The 21,750-nt window shown below is 41.5% G+C and overlaps 1 protein-coding gene across 15 annotated transcripts in view; it reads right to left on the reverse strand.

Annotated features, from left to right (window-relative positions):
- ARVCF (ARVCF delta catenin family member) overlaps positions 1–21,750 on the reverse strand; it is a 258,446-nt gene that overhangs the window by 53,719 nt on the left and 182,977 nt on the right. For all 15 annotated transcript variants that reach the window (XM_048322525.1, XM_048322527.1, XM_048322522.1 and 12 more), the window contains 2 exons: positions 19,380–19,879; positions 11,198–11,381 (listed from right to left, as the gene is read on the reverse strand). In XM_048322525.1, the coding sequence (XP_048178482.1) occupies positions 11,198–11,381; positions 19,380–19,879 (684 nt within the window). The remainder of the gene's footprint in view (positions 1–11,197; positions 11,382–19,379; positions 19,880–21,750) is intronic.

Raw genomic sequence — 21,750 nt, forward strand, 5'->3', positions numbered from 1 at the left:
GCAAGAATGTGGCCTGCTGGTATCACTTACTGTCTCTTTGACTATAGAAAAATTCACTGAAAATTAATGCCTCGAGAAAAAATTTCCACATATATCACACACAAATAAGCATGAAAACTCTGCAGGATCAAGTTAATAGCTAATTAATGCTATGACTAAGTTATCCAGACATCAAACTTTGCAGTTTTAATGTTTTAACTATCACATCACAAAATGTATCCTTATGAGCATCTCATGCAGAAACATCTGCTCTATAAATACCCAACTCTGGGGATTTTGTTAGTCCTCCCTCCTTGGGTAATGAGCTACCAGCAGCCCATGGGATTTATCTACCATGGAAGCATAAACCCCATTTCCTTGTCTGTAAACCATAACCCAGACCTATGGGAGAGCTCAGCTCCCATCCCTGTCCCAGCAGTCCAGGCAGATCTCAGACAAATGCAGCCCAGGGGGATCAGCACCTGATCATGAGTCTGCTCTTCCTGCTGCTCCAACACTGAAAAAGGCAGCAAAGATCTCCCAATCCCCATGGAAATATTTGCATTTCAGATCCATGCACAAGTATGCCAGACACCCCTAAGCTCTAAACAAAGGTGGGCCCTATGAAAACGATGACGGTACGCTTTGGCTAAGTTCTCATCTGGCAATCCCACAAGAAGTGCTGCCAGGGTTGGTTTCCATGATCCAGAGCTACCTTTGCAAGTCCCTGCAACACAGGAAAATGCCAGGTTGCATTTCTGCCATGGGGTTAAGACTCTCTACTATCCACCTCCTTGAAAAGCATCACCTGGTAGTCGTTGATCAAACTCATCTTGGGTCTTCAGGAGGGGCTGGAGCATGAAAACAAAAGGGATGAGATGGACAGGAAGCTACTGCTGGCACTGGTCATTAAAAAGCACAGAAACTGCCACAGAATAGTCAACCTGATAGTGCACTCCACTGACAGGAGTCAGGAAAAATATCTTCCCGTTTCACATCTGCACTGGGATTATTCTTGCTGCATCCTACATCTATTACGCATGATGCAATGAAAGATGTAACCAAACCATCTTCCAAAGGAAGCTTCCAAAGCAAGGCTCCTGAACACCCTTCTTCCAAGAGTGATGGAAATCAACAAACAGATGACTGATTCCAGCAGTTAACAGAGGATTTGCATTCCCCTTACACAGGGCAACACTCCACAAAAGGAATGCACAGCCTCGCTCAGGCCAGAAACTCATGCAATGGAGATATGTAACATATGGCATCCAGACCCGGATAAAGTAGAGAGCTTTGTTTTTCATTGAACTTTTCATTAGACAAGTATTGTTTTACACCAGGAGAGATTCTTCAGCAGATGAAGTGTTTCACACAAGACACCAAATAGCAAAGCAGCTGATACCCCAAGCTGAGGTGCTGCTAACTCTGTTACTTAGGGGACAGGCAAGAACTGGAATGGCCTCAAGACTTTGGAATTAAACAAATGATCTCACTGACTTGCTTGCTGGGGCAAATTAATATCAAGAACCTCTGCAGATATAAGTTAAAGCTGCTTATTGAAGTTTGAACGACTCCACAGGGCTTTTGAGGCACCGATAACGGGCAAATATCCTGTTACAAATGAAAATAAAGTTGACTGCTCATTCAGAAGGGTGGGAATGGTGAGGGGGAACTACCCAAACAACTTCTACACAAACCAGTGGCAAATGAGACCTGCCACTCATTCCCAGTGTTCTGTACAGTTTGTTTCCCTTGCCTTGTCTCTTCACCTCCAGAAAGGCCTCTGCTGCTTTCCCTGACTGTCCTACTTTTCAATACTTTTCCAAGAGTCTATTGAAAAACGTATTTTAAAACCAGAAGTGTCTTTCTTATGCCACTACAAAGGGTAATAGAAACCTTCAGTGTGCTTTCTGTAAATACACACAACACAGTCTGAAGAACAATTCTAGAAGCAAAACATGGAATTAATGCCCATGTGGCTCAAAGTATAAAGGAAAGAAACCAACTGGATGAATGATTTTATGTAAAACAGTAAAGCACAAATCTCATTCCAGAGATTTTCAATCTCCAGCCTTTAGATTTAAAAAAAGCAACCTGGATTCTTCCTCAAATTCTTGGGAGTCCAGACTGTGGCCAGGACTAGTGAAAGACAATTTGTAAGGATGTCGCAATATATGCTTTCCCTGGGAAAAAAAAACCAAACCAAAACAAAGAAGCACTAAGTAAATGTTAAATAAAAGTAAATACCTATGAGCATAGAAACACATCAGGCTAGGAATGCAGTCTGTTGGTATTAAAGACTTCAGAAAATGGGGGTGAATGTGCTGAGAGATCTGTTCCCACCTTAGCTAAGGTTATCATTATCACCAAAGAGTTGTCTTAATAATACACAATTCTAAATGCTACATTTACATCTGCAGAACAGAGCTGGCATTTGTCACCACTAGGAGAGGTGAGCTGTTACTACTGTCTGTGCCACACACCAAAATTATCTTCAAGAGAAAAGACTTAAAAGTAATTAAGTACAGGGTACTTAATTTGCACTCTTTCAATGCAATCATGTGGCAGTGCCCCCTCTGTGCTCTCCCTAACAATCCGACAGACAGAGTAGAAATGTGGAGAATTTTTGGATAGTTTTTTTTAAATGATGAAGAGAAACTTGAAAACAAAGGCAGAGACACGTTCTTCTCTGAAAATTAAAACTAGTATTTCCAGGACTGTTGCTGTGTCTGTCACTTGGCAGGAGAGCACCATCAGTTGCTATCCCACAGTGCTGCAGATGAAGCTGAGGCCAGAGTGTTACTGAACACTTACCCTCCTGCCTCAGTGCAGCAGGTGTAAAAAGCCCTTTGTTTAGAGATCTAGCTGGGAATGAAGACAACAGCTTGGAGACTTTGCTTTGTCTATAAATAGGAAGTTGAACTGGAAATTTTTAAGACATCCTCCTCGTAACACTTCCACCTTTCCCTGGAAGAATCGTGGCTGAGAGCTGAAGCCGAGACAGTGACGAGCTCCTTCCAACCCCTTGCTAGACTCTGACCAGCACCATCACTGAGGCTTTGCTGCCCAGACACAGTTTTGCATACTTCAGCTGATAAACGACTTAAGCTTCTCACAACTCAGCTTAAAATATATTAGTTGTTCTGTCCACCTACTCTGGCAGGCAGAACCCTTGCTATACAAACACCCTTCCACACCCACACTCTGCTTCACAATAAAGAAATTTTTATTTGGATGCCAGCCAAAGGAGATGGATCAATAATAGTTGTAGTAAATGTACTCTATTTCCAAGTGTATTTCTAGGTCCGCTATGTCTCAAAGGAGGAATAGACAACATTTAAAAATCATTCCATCATTTCATGCAGAAATAGAATGGATTCCATACTTCAGTTCACATGAAGTACCAGAAAGTTTAATTGGTATTAAAGTTCACTGTTCTGAAAACAAGAGAGAAAAATAAAGAAGCTGCCTGTGACACAAAGATAGCCTGATCCAGGCAGCTCTCGTTAGAGGGCCCTGTACAGCACAATGGAGTTTGGCAGCAGAGAGCTCAGTCAGAAATCAAGCAGAGAATATGGTAAAGAAAGCAGAAAGAATCCAAAGTCCCCATGAAATGCACAGAAAGCCAGAGGAGCTCTACTGATGCTGATTTAGGTAGGGAGCAGCTGTTCAGACCTGGGCAGGAGATCCCACCGGACCTTGCTGCTCCACTCTGGCACTCACTGACCACTTACACCCGAGAAAAGAAGTAGCAGAGCAGCCCCAGTTTCTTTGCACGTAAATCCTTCCACACCTATTTAAATAAAGAGGTTGGTTTTGTTTAGTTGACCAAATGCTCTAAAGGACACAGCAAAAGTCATCCCTGAAAAAGCGCTTCACGAGCTTAGTCTGTGCTCTAGCAACAGGGGCACAGAGCAAGGGATCTCCAGGGCACCCTGTCACACCTCATATCCATGTCTGCACTGCCTAGAAGAGCTCTCTGAAACAGGCTGGGGCTCAAGAGCACAGTTTAACAAGGGATGGACTTGACATCTGTACCTTGTTATCTGTGGCATTCTATACCCAAAACACCTTGTAATGCCTTTTCAGTAAAATGCTGACTGGTTACCGCCTGCATGACCTACTTGGAGGGCCTTAGTTGCTCTCCTGTAATGCAAAATGATGCAGAAATGCACTACATGAGAATTCCATGATGCCCAGCAGCTACTTGGCTTCCAAATTATTCCAGTCTCTGCCTGGAGGAAAGGCCAAGGGGCCCTGCTTTTCACATGCTTGCTGCCATGTGAAAAGAATCTCAAAAATACAGAAAGGACGTGGTACTAATCTAACAAAGGATCATGGCTCACAAGCCTTCCAAAGCAGGCTACGTCCATTAGAGTGACTGCAGTGAGCTTTGCTGCAGTCCTGTTCTTCATCCCACCACAGCAACAGACATTTTTGAAGACTCCCTTTCCTGAAAGCCAAGGGAGGAGGGACTTAGACTCATTCCTAAGTAATGACAGAAGGCAGTAAACAAGTGCCCAACTTTAAATTTATACCTCAAGATATGATTGTAAAGCATTAAGGTTGCATGTAACTAGGTTATGTCTCTGCTGCTAAAATCTATGCATAATTTATTTATATTACAAGCTAAACATCAGGAACTGTCAGGAGGAACCCTAACAGCTCCTTACTAGCACGAATTAAACGCTCTGCTCATCATATAAGCCCCAGGACAGCCATATGCTGTGATCCTGCACAGTATCAGTAAGCTAATTAAGAAACTGCCTTTGCTCACTCCTCTCTTTTGTGTGGGTTTTTAATTTGAGTTGATTTTTTCCAGTCTGGGTTGGGCAGATAAGCTTCTCTCTTTTCATGCTACTTGCTGCCTCCAAAGTGAAGATTCACAGGCAAATCTCGGTTCTGTTTTTATCTCTTTTTAAAACTACTCCTTCTCTGGAAGTCCACTTCAAAAGTACCTGTTGCACACCAAAAGACTGACAATATCATAAGCTCCAGTACCTAGAGCATCAATCAGCCAAAGGCTGCACCCACTCTCAACACAACACGAGCACAGCAGCCTCCAAGCACCACGGGTGAGCGTGGGGACAGAGATGGCAGCATCTGCCCTCAGCTCCTCCTGGGTGGGACAGGGAAGCATTAATGATTGGAAGAAGTCCTCTCCAGAGGATCTCAGCTAAATAACTGCCCTGAAAAAGCATAGGAAAGGACTACTTGAACCAGGATGGGGGAACACACTGAGTTAAAGGGAACATCAAACGACTATGTCAAAGAATCTTTTTTGGAGTTTGGAGTTGTAGCTGCCAAGGAGGGCTCTGTACTAATGCAAATTTGCTGCTGATAAAAAAGAGGGAAATGTGAGTTTTCAGGTGCCTGCCTTTAGTTTCTCTGTTCTGCCATGCTTCAGTGAGCAAAGTTCTCTTGACACCAAGGGCAAGACCGCAGCAGCGTCACCTGAACCTCACCTCCTGCGCCCTGCTCTGCACTAGGCAGCACTTCCAGGTCACACATTTGCACTTAAGTGCCTTCTTACCTCAGTCAGCTGGAGATGAAGGCTGCCTCCAGTATATGAGTGCACACAGGACAAATATTATGTGACTGTCACCACATACTATTATCATGCCTGCAGGATGTAAAGATGGATAGAGCTTGAAAGTAATACATTTTGAAAGCTCTAATTCCCAGGCACTTTTCTTCAGAGGAAAGCCACACATTAATCATTAAGAGAAAGGAGGGCATAAGAACCTGGTTTTGACAACCTTACTCTTTTTTCTTCCTCAAATTCAGCATGCAGAGACGGGAAGAAAAAACAGGCACACCAACATCACTGATCCACTCAATACAGGTGTTTTCAGGGTGCAAAGAGAGAGACCCTTACTGCCCAAACAAGACCACATGTTGCTTGACAAACCTTCTTTAACCCACGTGCCCCAAAGACACCCACGCTCCTGCTACAAACAGTGTGTGCAGTGCATGTCTGGGTACACAGGTGTTACAAATACATAAAGACATGAGGACTCACTCACAGCATTACCTGTGACTGAAACACCGCAAGTGACGTCTGCAGGACAAGATATACATGCAGGCACCATAATGCTCTGTCCTCCTCTCAGAAGGGCTTAGAACACTTACATACAAAAACTATTTGACACATCCCAAGTATAACTGATTTACCATCAAGCTCTTGCAGCCTTTCCTCTGAAGTATCTAAGAGGAGCCTGCGGATACTTTTACATCATTTCTCAACCTGGTGGAGTATATTGAGTATATTGGCTTTGAAACCACTGAGTCCTTATGCCACCTCTTCAAACATCGTATCTCACACTTACCAAACCTCTCAGGTTTTAATTCCATGGGACCAAACCCTTAATTTATACCTACAGGAGTTGCTTATTCCCAGTTGATGTCTATAGGATCAACCATTTCAAAATACTTGGAACTGCTGGTATTTACAGCAGCTTCAGGAGACGGTACATACAAAGGTGCCAGTCCCTCATGAAAGACAGAAGAGTGAAGATCAGTGAAGTCTCAATCCCCTCAGGCACTTAGGAGCCTGAACCTTGCCAAAGCCAGAAGGAGGCAGGGCTATTAAAAATTAGACCACAAAAAGGTTTATACCATCCATCTTGCCTGCAATTATGTCAGTACAGTAGCAGAACAGCAAATAAATCCCCACTTCTCGAGTCTCCTGTTACAGCTCTAGCCACCAGGTTGTCCCTTCCCTTCTCAGGGGCTGATGTTGGACAAGCTGTTATGTGCAATCTCCAGCTGAAGAATGCATGTTTTCAGGGAAAAGTCAGGTGGGTGCAGTTTGTTTGTGTTCATACACCTCGGCCAGAGCTCTGAACCCTGAGGATATTTGTGAATGCGAATTTCTGTGTACTTGGAGAACTGACAAGAAATGCTGCAACTACAGATGGTACCCCTGGAAAAAGGAGCACTTTGCATCTGTTTGCTATGCAAATTAATTCATTTAACATTTGTTGACAGCAGGTCAGTTTAGCACAGGAATCAGGCTAGAAAGTTGGCAATTTAGGAACTAAGTTCTACTCTGTCCTCTTAGAAGTGAAAAAATCCAAGAGAGAATTAAAAGTAATTAGGCAGAAAACAGCAATTAAGCCCAGAATGAATTTAATTTTTAAACCATTAAAATCCTTGCTGCTTCCAGAGAACTAGGAATCATGGTGGATATCTCCACAGAAAATTAACAAGATGATGTGACTGCAGCAGTGCTCTGACCCACAGATGCAGCAATTTCCCTCCAAAGCAGGGAAGCACCTTAGGAGAAACCAGGGGACCCAGGGAAGGTCTCTTGTACTGCCTGGTTGTTCATGAACCACACATTCAACCTCCCCACAAGAACTCAACTCACACTCTTCTCCTAAAGCACCTCAATGTCTGGGTAAAAGTTGTAGGAAGGATCACGAAATGGCCACATGAAGATGCACCAAATCATTCCATTATTTCACCAGGAGTGCAATGTGAAGACAAATGCTTCTGGACTGCAAATTCCAGTACAGATTTAAGGGTTTAAAGAAAAAAAAAAAAAAAAAAAAAAAAGAGGCAGTAACTAGAAGAACTAGAAGAGACATTCTCCACATAGCTAAAAGAATAAAATACAATGTGGAGACGTAAAACTCGTATTGTAAATCTGTGCATACTTAATGATTCTCCTATAGTAAGCAAATGTCTTCCTTACTTCTTCCCCAGTCCTACTACTTAATAACCAAAAATCCACTTTGCTTTGTTTTTTACTGTTCCTTTCCAGATTTCTACCATACATGTTTCTTTTATCAGCTTCAACAGAATATAAGAATGCCCCTGTTTTATAAAATGACACCCAAGGCAGCATCGCTCACAAGGCTCGTGACCATTTGCAGTAGTAAAGTGATTATGGATATTGTAGATCTATTCATCATATTGGGTCTGCCCCTAGAAATAGAACACACCAATGTAAGAGGAAGCATCTTTTTTCTGATCTCAGGATGAGAATGGAGACAAAATTATCATCACCTGCACTAGTTTCTGAAAACTTCAGTGTTTCTTAGTCAAGATTACAAAAGAGCAGCCAATAAATTTCATTATCAGCTCATACTTCGCAAATTGGATGTGCTGCCAAGTTTTCAGAAGAGAATACAAGATTCTCCAAACATTTGTTTGAACAGAGTTTTTGGCAAGTCAAGTGCAGAGTGAGATGGCACACAGAACCCACCAGCCGTGTTCCAGATGATACCGGGATTCAAAATACCCCTACAATGGGCACAGTCACAGGAGAGGGCTTGATTTTAGAAGGAGCCCTTTAAATCAACACCCATCTCCAAAGTCAATATAGACCTTAGCCAGTGGCCTTTTCCTCCTCTGATTCCCACTGGCTCTATGTGTGTGTAGTCAGCTATGGTAGCTTGGAATGGACACCACTGAGTATCCCAGGTAATCCCAGAGTGAAATAACATGGCAAAACAGAGTATATGAATGGCTTTCTTGATGATAAACTGTGAGCAGCTTCTCTGATTTCCAGCTTGTAAACGACCAGGTCCAACATTTCTCAGTATCGGACGCAGATAAAAAGCAGGTCCATTGCTGGGTGCAAGTCCTGTGGCCACACAAACTAAAATCAGTATCAAGCATCACAGAGGGATTTTTGTTACTTCACAAAGTGGGTAAATCAGGGCTACAGAAAGCCAGTAAGCCCTCTCAGCTCCAGCCAAGGGGCAGAGTGCATGGATCATGGCTCTTATCTTGTAACTTAATTCCCAGCCCTGGTGCAGGTACAGATCTTTGCTCAGGTATTGGCCCCAGTTACTGACCCTGCTGCTGAAGCATCCTTCCATCCCACACGTACCTGCCACACCACACTATCCCTGCTGTTAATACAGCTCTTAATCCACCCTTAGGCACATGGGCCGAGGTGACTCCACAGCATCCAACTCACCCTGACCTACTCAGACCTGCATCCACAAAAGTGAGGAGGAAGAGATGCTTTACAGGTCACATGGGGGAAAATGGATAGGACTGGAAAGTGGGATGGATCAGGAATTGAAGAAGTAAAGGTAAATAATTGTAGTGTGGGGGTTTTTTTAATTACTTGTTTTTAATTATTTTGAAATGAGTGTTTCCATAGCTCCACATTATCAAAGGAGAAACCTAGATTAAGAACAAAATAAAGATGAGTAAGCAGTGTTAAAAAAAAAAAGAGCAAGTAATAATTAACTGGCAGTTCATGCTGTGAATCACTGAGTTTGAAACAAACTCGCCCACATCTGTTGATAAACTTCATTAACTGAAAAAATGATACTGAAACGAATGCCATGCTGCATGCACAATGCCTGTCTTCTGCTTAGACACCTAAACTGCAGGGACAGCTGAAACCTCAGAAGCTCAGAGATTGTTCCAGTTATTTTGGGAGACAACGCAGCTCACACCTGAGGCTCACTTTCAAAGGGGACAAGGGAGGCTGGCACATCATCAAGAGGCCTAACCTCCCAATTAAATATCAAATTGGTGAACAGTTTGCAATCTACAGTAAGCTCCATTCGTGAAAAATTGAATTTCTAGGACCAGCTACTGTGTCAATGAGAGAAGTGTAGGCAAAGGGGTTTTTGAACACTGATATCTGTCAGACAGATGGCTGCAACAATTTATTCTCTGTTGGTGTTAACTATCACATCTTGCTGCTGCTTTTAAAGATGAGGTGCAGAAGATTTCAACACACAACACAAAGTAATTTTCAACAGTTTTAATGTTAATTACTTTTGATATGTCCATTTGCACCCCCAGATCTGGAAGTGCTCTACAAAAGGTATGTGTAATATCCCTGACATGGGAACAGGAAGCACAATCAGCTGAAAGACAGCTCATATTCACCTGCTCCTGCATCTGTCTTGTTCCTGGACTCACTCACCTCACTGCAAGAAGTGGGGAGACAGCAGGGCAGTTCTCCCCAGCTCCTATGCAAGAGGGTGCTGTCTCCACGGCTCAGCAGAGACATGGATTACCTTTTCCAGATTACCTTTCCCTGCAGTCACATCTTCACCTATTTTAGGCAGCCTCAGCCAACCATCAGATCACCTCGCCCCACATCTTATGGAAGCTTCAAATTTTCCACAAGGAAGCACAAAGTCCCTCCTCACTATGAGAGCAGATACCACAGATGAAAGGACTGAAAGACATTTCCCCCTTCAACAGCAGAAGCAGCCACCATTCACTGGCTGCTGTCCTGATGCGTTTCAGGTGCATCAGGACCACTTTTAAATACCAGAAGTTCAAATTCTCTAACATCTCAGTACTGTGTTTCATACCCCTCTTCATAAGCTTTAAGAACGCAATGTCCAAAGGGGAAGAAGCTTCTGAGTTTCCTGTAAAACCAGTGCCTTACTTTAAAATAAAAAAAACCCCAAACCCAACAAATCAACAAACCCAGAGATACCATGGAATGCAGTTCAAGTGGATCCACAGACTTATAAAATTTTATGATGTGGATTAGGCTAGTCTACTAATGACCAATTTATTGTCTACACTTATGGGAAAATCTCATATTCATTGAGATAATCCTTTTATTCCCTCACCATGACTAATTTCCTCTTGCAGAACACCCTTAGAAAATGAGACACTAGTAAGTAAAAACCTATGATGTCTGGAGTCTGCTTAAAGGACCTCAGTTTCCAGTGGGACTGCAAATAATTTCAGTAATGGGCCTTTTCAGAACACTTTTCATTACTTTCTTCATTTGTGAAGTTACTTGGGGGAATAGTTACTGCAATTTAGAGACCACAAGCCCAAGAAACAGAAATGAACCAACTTCTGAATCTGCATTAATCAGAAGAAATCTGACAGGAGTACACTTCAGAGCAACAGAAGGTACAAATCTTTATTAGTTTTGTTCAAACTAATTGACTTCATCGCAAAGCTGAAGAATCTAAACTGAGCGTAACTATTTTATCTCAAAAGAAAAGCAAAATGAGACACACTGTGTTTAGGGAACATTGGTTCTTCAGGTTTTTCAGAGTGCATTAGGACTCCTCCTGACCCCAGCTTTTAGCATGGACTGTCCTTGCTCTCAAGGTGCTTTCAGAATTGCAAATACAGTATGAAACCAGAAAAGGCCCCTTTGCAAGGAGTATTAGAAGGAATACTTGGGATCCTAAATAGTCAGTAGTTCAAGCTCTTCACCAAAAAAAAAGAGGAACTATGGGAAAAAAATTCTGCAGCTGTGCCTTACCGTAAGCAGCCAGAGGTGTTCTTGAAGACCGTTGTCCACTCGGCGTCGCGAGGCTTCGAGTCCTCGTTGGGCTCGCTCTCCCAGCCCGAGTGGGGGATGATCACCTCGTTGGTCAGGGTCTGCAGACCATGGTTGATGATGACCATCTTCAGGGGCTCATAGGAGGATAAATTCCACAGGGTGCCTGCAGGGGATTATTAAACAATGGGAGTATAACAACTATTTAAAATCTGTATGTTAAACAGAACCAGAGGATTCACGGAGAACTGCTTGAAGGTTAAATCATAAAACTAAACAAGAAGGCAAAGCAACTTGATGAGATGCCAGACCAGAACTAGCTTAAGGAAAATCCCACAGCTTCTTCAACAAAGCAGGGAAGCACTTCTATCAAGACATGGATATTGTTGAACTCATCAAGCCCTACACAGAGTACATAAAAGTGATGTACTATTGGAGATTAATAGGATTTTTCTGCTGTATACAAATTGTGTTACACTTTCAAGTCTAACTATGCCTCAAAAAAATAAAAATTCATCCAGTGAAGCAGACAAGTATATTGAGCAAGTCCTAGGAGGAGTGAATTTCTGGAGGATCACTGATCCTATGCTTATCTTCTGCACAAGGTAATATTTCATTCAAGTCTCCTCTCTATTATTTACTTTCACATTTTCCTGTCACAAGCAATATCTGTGTTCAAATCTCCTGGTGCCACAAGCATAAGATTCCTTGAAGAAGCTGGAAACCAGAACTCCTCTGTCTTTTCATTTTTACCTCAATTATGAGCCAAAGCAGACAGAAGTCAAACATAAAACAGAATAGCAACAACAGCTTTATAGCTGCAAAATACCCAGTGCTGGATAAGTGATACAACCTCCCAGCAGACCTGTATCAGTGTCCTAACAGTTATTACTCATTAGAGTAGGACTAAAACAGAGCATTCATTTCTGAGAGAATTTCTGCATAGACCCAGCCTGGTGCCATCTGAGAACTGTCAGTAACAACACTTGGAGGGAGCCAGACACACACTTCTGGTCTCCAAGGAAAAGTGTGACTTCTAGCAAAATTTCAGACAGACCAAACAGAAAACCTAGATTCCCCAGAACACACAGGAAATCTTTCCTAAGTGGATCCAATATCAATCTGAGGCTCCCTGTGTTACTACAACTATGAATTTGTGCATATTACAGTGCAAACTGTAAATCTCCACCTCACTGTATATCCATCTAAAAACTACAACAGAACAACAGAAGTGCAACCTTTTGTTTCAGCCCCTTTCAATCTCCCCAAGCTTTACCACCTACAATTTTCAAGTTTTAAAGGTAACTGGGAAAATGTTTTGGATCTATTATCATGCAGCACAGCCTGCCGTGGGGACTTGCAGGAGCCCAGCAGTGATTGGATAGAGGATACCATATTAATTAATAAAAAAACTCTGAGGCAGACAACAGAATGAACACCATAATGTTTCTTGCAGTCTTTTTTCTGAAGTCATACAAAAATAATGCTTTTTTGGCCTACTGCCCATGCCATTCATAGACACTGTATGAGATTTTTATAGCCTAATTTTAGCTTTCAAAGGAGACTGTGCAGGTAAAATACGAATCTTCTCTTTGTACCCATTACAATAAATCACCCTTTGTTGCTGTAAAACAACAAATGTTGAAGAATAAGAAAAAAAGCAAAACCAAGCAGAAAGAGCTAATTGGCCCCATTTTGTTATCAAAGAAAGCCTTTACTTCTCATAACAAACTGGCTCAAAAAATATACAACATACAAAAAACAAATGCAAGTCAATATTTATAATAAGACTAAAACCATGGACATATAAGCTGCCCTGTTAATTCTAAATACTTTACTAGACTGTCTTTCTTCAGTTACTGTTCACCAATTTCTTTAGCATGTCAGACTCACTCATATAAAAATAGTAAGTACAATTAAATCCTTAAATGCACGGCTGGCTCAGGACTTGAAAATTCAAATTCTAAATCTGAACAACCAGCACTGAACAAGATGGATGAATCCCTGGAAATTATACAGGATAATCATCTCTGGAGCAAAGCTAGATTCAAACTGAGAAGAGTGGGTGCAGAATACCCTGGTTCTGGAGGTTCTCTCTCAGGACCAGAAATGGAGCATGGAGTGGGTATCTGCAGTGCTCAAACTCCCACAACCTGGAAAAGATGGCATCAGCCAAGGAATCCTCTGCAGGGTTCCTAAGGATCCTGTTCTTCTGAAACTGCAAAACATTGCAACTGGGAACACTGCTGAGATGGGGAAGAGCTAAGCTTTAAAATCCGGCAGCCCTTCAACTTTAAAAGCTTTTTCCTGAACGCACGTATTACTTTTGCACCCGAAATGAGAGTCTACTTTTTTCCCCTTCCTGAAGCAGTGATGTAATCTGTTATCTCTAGAGTATGGAACTACAAAGGCAAATTTTACTGTTTAAGAAGAATCAGGCAGACATGTAAGTAAGAAGTCAAAAATACCTATAAAATTTCCAAGAGCTCTAATATTACAGGATTGTATGAAAGTTTTCCAGTGCTCAAACCTTTTGCTTGTTTTAAGACTTAAGAGATTTGTGTCTGGACTTCAATACCTTCAACCACAGCACGTAAAATAAAATCATCATCTCCAAACTCTTCCTATATTCTCATTCGCCAGAGGTTATTTCAAGAGACTAAATGCAACTGTGGATTCAGTAGTGTTCCGCCTGGATTGCAGCACTAACCTGCCCATCTACCACACACATCAGCTTTACTGCTGTAACCCCACCCCGACCAAGAGAACCACCTGCCCCTATGGAAGCAGATCCTCTACATACACAGAATTTTTATTAAGAGGCTGGCTGCAACTTATGCAATGCTTATGCAATGAACTATTTAGGGCAAACACAATTTGACTGTAAATCTCAGCGAGTGACTACCAGACAATGAGGACTGGAGTTACACAGAACACCTTTCCACCATCCTCTGACAAAAACTCCCCCAGCATTTTACAAGCTTTCAATTTCTCATCTGCCTCCTATCTCTCAAATCTTTCATACAAAACAACAAACTGAAGAAGAATAAAAGACAGCTTTACTATTAAAAAAAAAAAATTGTGCAAATCCTTCAAATTATTCAAAAGGTCAAAGCACTTAAATTTATAATATTCTCCTTGATGGCTGCATAAGGAAACCCAAAAGAATCCCTCTGCTGAACAGCATTTAGCAAGGGAAAATGCACAGCACTTAAAAGACGTGTAGCACAAGATAAGCAGGGGTGAGGGAGGTCCTGTGGTTCCAAAGACAGAGAAAAAAATTCAGGTTAAACACTGACTTCATGGGGAAAATATTTCACAAGAAAGGATATAGAAGATAAACACACTGACAGTACATTTTTCTTATTCAAAATTATGAAACCAAGAGCTCTAAATCCCAGCATCTTTTGCGCTCCAGAAGAAACAACTTCTATGGAAAAGTAACTGATAGTGACAGCCACAGAAAATTAAAGGGAACAAATTCAGATCCAACTGTAGCATTTAGTAGTATAAGAAAAAATCCAAGGCAAAAAAAAATTCCTGTAAATTTGACATCCATCTTTACACATCATTCTTGTTACTTCTGGTGTAACACACTAATGTTTCAACAAGCTAGAAACACTATTTTTAAAACTCCAAGTTTAATTAATTCAAATAATTAGCACTCAGGAGGAATCATGTCACTGACACAGCAGCACAAAGTAAATGAAGTTATCTAAATTTTCCATGCACTTTCACTAGAAGCATTGGCCTTTTTGACCACAGACTGCATGAGTTTTAAGACTAGAGAAAGGTGAAGTATTGCTCTTCAGTAGATGAACATGATCACTATCAATCTGTGTTTTTTTCATAAATATATGAGTAATGTACTTACGTATTTCTAACTTCAACCACTGGCCCTGAATTTTCAACATATTAAGCAGGGAAAATAGCTACAAGCTTTATTTCAAAAAAATCCAACATCACCAAGAAACTAGAAGCTGTTTAATTCCTTTTCTATGGTCCATACCAGATAGTTTATCACTTGGAAAAATAAGCACTCTGCAATATATTCCCAGAGGAATTCTTGTTGCATGTTGGTCCTGGGGGGATTTGTTTGACAGATTTGTTTATATCAAAGTCCCGAAGATTGGAGCTGTGCTCCTTCCAGTAGTGGTCAAGTTGAGAACCTCAACATAAGCTAGTGTGTGACAGAACACACCATGAACAAGGACCTTCTTCTGAGAAGCTTTGGAACAGAAAGTGGAAGGAGAAAGCTCATCTGAGATCAGTAAGTTGAAGACAGCAGGGTACTTCAAAGAGAAATCCAGATCTGGGCAGCCGACACAGCACATCAGTGCCCAGGAGTTGGGAGTTCTGAGCCAGCTGATTTATCTGCAAGTTGCTATTTGAGCATTAGATCAAAATATTTCATCTGTAGAGCGTTTTGAAGGTCAATCATTTTTCAATTATAACCTATTTGGTAGCAGAAAAATCACATCCTGCACCACTTGAAATCAGTGCAATGTCATTAAACAACAAAATTACTCCAACGTTCTCACAAAGAACAAAATCATTCATTAAAGCTACCAACTTCTGACTGCTTTCTGAAGAATGTAATAGAATTTTGGCCTTGCATATCTGATGGGAACATTTCCTCCATGAAAACCTTATCACTCAAAACTTTTGTAGATTTGCCCAATCAGAACAGATTTAATTCCTTATCAGCTTAATCCTCATTTCTCTCTTTTTCTCAAGAAAATGATCCACTGAGAGTACAGCAGTACAGCTGCAAGCCTAGCAAGAAATGAAAGAAGAATTTTATGGAGTATTTCTCAACACAACTCTACTCATAATTTACTCATGGACATTCCAACACTTAAATCAAGCTTTTTTTAGTGCAGTAGATAGGAAACATTTTGTAACTCCACACTTTAAAAAGAAAGAGAAGCGAGATCTGTGGTATTTTAGGAATGTATCTTTTGAGTTTAGAGGGCAATTTTTGCACACTTCACAGATCTCTGACCTCGAAGGACACCATGTTTAGTGCCATTTGCAGTATGTCCAGAATACCTGGTAAAACAGAGATGGCACTAACCCAAAGAAGTCGTTCAAATTCTGCTAAAACCAGTGTTTCTGTAAGAAAAAAATCTACAGATTGGCTTAATCTGATCGCAGTGGTGTATCAGTACACTCCACCTGCTTCCAAAATAGTTGTGTAACTTGTGTTCTCCAAAAGTGTATCCTGGGAAGTGCTCAAGGGAACACACTCCTGGCACTCCAAGCCTCACTCGTTCACCACTGAGGCCACACAGCTGATACCTCCCTCGATGCTGCATCCACCTCTTGGGTGTTTCTAACTCATTGGTGTGGCTTTTTCCCCACTCCATTAACCCAGTGGTCAGACCCAGCTGTGGCTGCTCCATCAGATCACCAAGCAAATGAGAGGCCATGGAGCTGTACTAAAGCCAAGGACTGACTCTCACATTAGATGAGAATGATGCCCTCTTTTGCCAGCAACCCCTCTCCCAACAGGGTGTCCCACTGTGTACTCCCAGGTACCTCCTGTCCTGCAAGCAAGCAGCGTCCCACAGCCAGAGAAACAAAACTTCAAGCCTGGAACTGCTCCTGAATTCAGATAACTGAGTTATTTAAACTTCTTTAAATTATTTGAATCTCTTCGGAAAGCAGGATTATTTTATCATTTGTCCGTAGCTGAGATGACCAGCTGGTGATTACTATTGAGCTTTTGAAAAGCAGCCAATATTGAGTTAAAGAAACATTAAACTGTAGAAAAAAATCAATGTGTCATACCAAACTTGAATTTGGAGCCTGTTAAAAGAAATAAACACATAAACCCTGTATGCTGTTGTATTTTCTTCTCTTTTTTTTCCCTCTAAACTGCATTGATGATGAAGTCCCCAGACGTTTCACTCCAGACACACTGAAAAACTTTCATGGTAAAGGTAGGCTTTGGTTTATCAGTAGGGAAAAGTACCCAGATAGGAAGTCCAGACTGCTACCAGGAGAACACTGCAATTGTGATCTGAATTTCTGAGGCTGCAGAACACAGTCCTTTTGTAGCAGCTCTGCCTGAATGCTCCCTTTGCACTTCAAGCTGGCTCTTGTTTCTCTCTGCTGACTTTTGGAGCTCATTTTACAAATGGACAGTTCCACATTATCAGCCAGAGCTTTGAACACGGACTGGAAGTACAGCAGCACCAGTCACAGAGGCATTGCTGGAATACTCTTCTCTTCTGTGCTGATACTTGAATGTGTCACACCGGATCTGGTGGTATCATTTTAGAAGTAGAATGAAATTATTCCTGGTTAGGTAGAGATTAAATGCACATCATCTGTTACTGGACATCTGTTTAGGTTAATGCCCTTAGTATTCCTGGTGTTTTTCAGTAAGAGGAAATAAACAGCTCGAAGTAACAAAAGCCAAGGTGGAATAAAAACATTACATTTAATTGGCAAAAACTACTGCCAAATAAAATGCATTTGAACTCTAATTAATCAACTGGAAATCAAAGCAATTGCCATTTACAGTGAAAAGGAAAAACATCCAGTTTGGTTTTGCCATCTCAGAAGTGACTGATTACCACTTAGCACTATAATGATATTCCTTCAGAGTAAATTATACACTGACTTCTCCTTTCTTGAATCTAAGGAAATAAATTTATTGCTTCTCAGCACCCCAGAAATGAGTTTTGATTAAACTAGAACAGCAGATAAATAGATATTCTTTATTTTAAAAAATAAATAAATTTATGTCTGCCATCATACTAAATGAATACAACAAATGAAATACAAATACTACCTGCAGAGTTTCCATGTTGAGGCAGAGCACAGACAGCTCTCAAAGCACAACCAGCACATGCTACTCAGAGGTTCTCTGACAAAACAGACAGCTCTCCTTCACCAGCTCACTGGAAAAAGTCTGGAAAAATATCCCTGCTAGTTTCAACACTGTATATTTAGACCTAGTTTGATAAATAGCCTGTAATGGCTGAGGAAGAACAGCTGGAACATCCAAGGCCACTGTTCATCTCAGAGAATTATGATTACCAGTAAAAACTTAGAGAGCTACTATAATTTTTGAGGAAATTACAGAATTATGATGTTTACCTCTAATGGCTTAATCAGTGTTTGCAATAGGGTCTACCTGCATCATCCAACATGGATAAGGCAGCTAAAAAGTTTCAGCCCTGGACCCATTTTCATTCTCACAAAGCTTTCTGAAAAATTCTGTTCTGGCACTGAAATTCATTGCAACTGCTCTGGTCTCCATCCAAACATCCCCTGCGGCTTCTGAGAAGAGAAAGGGAAATCCATTTCACTCCTCATGATTTATGGGAGACTGAAGAACAATATCTTTCTCCTTACTTTAAGAGCTGACATACTTTTCCACCCTCTTCCACTTAATGGCTGAACTTTGAAACTTGGCATATACTTTATAGCTCTTTTTGGATGATGTCCAAGACCAAGTTCAAATAAAAACAGGTTAAATAATGGAGCTATAAGTATTTGAAAACTCCCTGCAAAGTGTGCACGAACTCAGTAACCTGAAATGTAATTCTCCCTTTTCCGACCTTCGCAACAAACAAATCCAACAAACACCACACCCTATGCTCCCTAAAATATGAGTTTTCCAGCCCAGAAGTGCTGCAGCTTTATATACAGCCCCAGAGTCCTCAGCACCAGGCTGGAAGTGTTCCTGAGGAGACAGACTATTCTATAAATATGAGGGAGTGGGGACATGGCAGCAGGATTGTTTTATAAGAGATTAACAAGCGAAGATTTAGCTCAGCATATCTTACCTCATGATTACAACATGCTGAGGGCACGTGCACTACAAATTACCTGTCAGTGGAGCTGCTACAATTCATTTAAGCTTCAGTAACCCAACCACATGCAATTGCATGCTACACCCAAGGAGCAGCACCCATCCCTCAGCAGCCAGGGAATCAATCCCAAGTGCATCACACACACTGAGACGATCCTGATCCCCCTCCTGACAGGCACGTGTCAGGCTCTCACACCACAAACTTGGTGCAGCTAGAGAACAGCTGCAGCCAGTGATCTAAATTCTCCTTCAATGCTCTAACCTCCAGAAATTCTTGTTCCTGAAGCTGAAAGGACTGTTGTAAAGACTAACTCATTAACGAAACCAGACACTGACCTGTAATTAGCTCTCTGACTTCCATGTCGTTTGTTTTTCGCAACAGCCTGATCAATGCAGGGATCCCATCACAGTTCTTTATAGCCACTTTGTTTTCATTATCCTTCCCGTAGGAGATGTTTCTGAGAGCCCCACAGGCCTTACGATGGACCTCAGGCTTGGGATGATCCAGCAGGCCCACCAGGATAGGGATCCCTTTAAGGTGCCTCACGTCCTTTTTGATTTTGTCGTTCTCGTAGCACAGGTGCTGCAGGTAGGCGGCGGCGTTGGACTTGACGGGGTCGATGGGGTGGCTGAGCATGGCGATGACCTCGGGCAGGTCGGGGTCCCTCCAGCGCGGGTCCTTGCGGATGCTGTCGATGGATGGGGAGCGCTTCCCCAGCCGGTCAATGCTGGCCATGCTCCCCCGCTCCGGCTGCGCCAGCGGCGCCGCGTAGCCGCCGTGCAGGTACGGAATCCTCTCTTCAACCATCTCTGTCTCAATGGGGTCATCGTAGCCCCTGTGAGGAGCAGCGGTCCCAAGACAAAGAAAGGGGAAAAAAGGAAAAAAAAGCACGTTTAAACGCTTTGTAACTCTGACTCAATATGGAGATTTCAGCCATGAGCAAACATTTTAATACAACAAACAGCATATGAGACAGCATATGTACAATTTCCAATAGTTTATTTGTAGTAACTTGAAAATTAACCATCACTGAGTTCTCAGCAGTGATGGGACTCCAGCACAGCGTTTGGCTAGCAATGAAACGATGACAGGAACTGCAAGCCATCAAACAGATTGCTTTCATTTTGGTCACTCAGCAAAGCAATTACAACAGAGCTGGATTACATTTAGTAGGAAACACTGATCTTCATTAATGCTGTTACTTCTGCAACAAACCAAAACTCTAATTAAAGGCATTCAAGGCCTGGACAGAGACCACGGACATATTTCAGCAAGTCTGACAAGTTCCACTACATTTCCATGCTGATGCTCAAACAAGTGTACTCTAAACACTACTCTTAATTGATGTTACCATAAACCACCCTCTCATATATATATTTTTTCAAACCAGCAGAAGCCTTTTGCTTTATGTTTTTTCCCTGGACAGGTTTGCAACTGTCTCAGTATTGCAGTTAGCTCAGTCAAGAAAGTAGTTTTAATTGCTACAAAATGTTTCTTAAAATCTCTCATCTGAAGCACTGAGTGATGCTATTGAACCATTTCTGATGCCATGCTGAAGTATAGATTATTAGAAGGCAGGAAGAAAATGGAGCTTGCTGTCATCCCAAAGGGACTGCTAATTAAACTGGGCTCTGGGGAGAAGAGCAACCAGAGGTGGAGACTGAACTTAGTCTTGTACAATTAACGCTTTTAATGTTAAAAGCGCCTCTCCTGACTTTACGTTGCTTTAATTGCTGTTCTAAACCATAAACTGAATGAAAGGATAAAAATGGGCAAATATCCAAAACTCAGAATGAATCTGAAGAAACCCTTTTATTGATGCAATTATTTGTGTATGTATAATTCAGCAGTTGCTCTACACAGTCATTTACACTGTCTGGACAGCCGTATTTTCTGTTACAGAACAAAGCTGTTTCCATCACTCCAAGCAGAAAGCAACAACATTGCAACGATTATGTGAATGCAGACAGGGCAGAAGGAGGAACAAAACCCCTTAGCTACTCCTCAAAATTCTGTTTTTACAAATGCAAATTTGTGATAACCAGCATTAAAAAACTACAACAAAATCTCCTTTCTCAAACCCATCCTCACGTTAAATTCTTTTTCACTGCATAAAAGCAGCAGAAGATTAATTTTAATAATTGCACAGCTGTTGCTCGCTTGACTTGGTAACTTGCAATTCCGCACATCCCAGTCCTGCGAGCTGCCCACAAGATAACTGTGCACCACCTCAATTACAGCTGCACAATTAAGTTTCTCTTTCCTCCTCATCCGTCCAAGTACACAAAGGTAATTACTGTCTTGGTATGCAGTTTGTTTGCTTTAATTCCACAAAGCCTTCCAAACAGAACCACACAGATGGGCCTATCTTCACCATGCTGTATCCTCCTCCCTTTGCCACACAAAGCTCCTTGGTTTCATTACATTTGTCAAAAGAAAACTTGAGAGTTAGGACTTTAAATTGCAACATTGTCATGACAAAAGAGAGAGCACCACGTAAGTCTTGTACCATCGACACTATTTTTTTTTTTTAATTGTCAATCACTACTTATTAAATATGAGTGAAAATACCGGAAGTCAAGAATCAATCATCAAAAAAGAAAAATGAAATAAGATCACAACTCTGCTTTAAAACAAGACAGCACCTGTGAATTGTCTGTAGGGAAAAGGATGAAAACAAAACCCCACAACTGCTGGAATAAGCCC

Source organism: Corvus hawaiiensis, chromosome 18, assembly GCF_020740725.1.
Source record: "Corvus hawaiiensis isolate bCorHaw1 chromosome 18, bCorHaw1.pri.cur, whole genome shotgun sequence".
Taxonomy (NCBI): domain Eukaryota; kingdom Metazoa; phylum Chordata; class Aves; order Passeriformes; family Corvidae; genus Corvus; species Corvus hawaiiensis.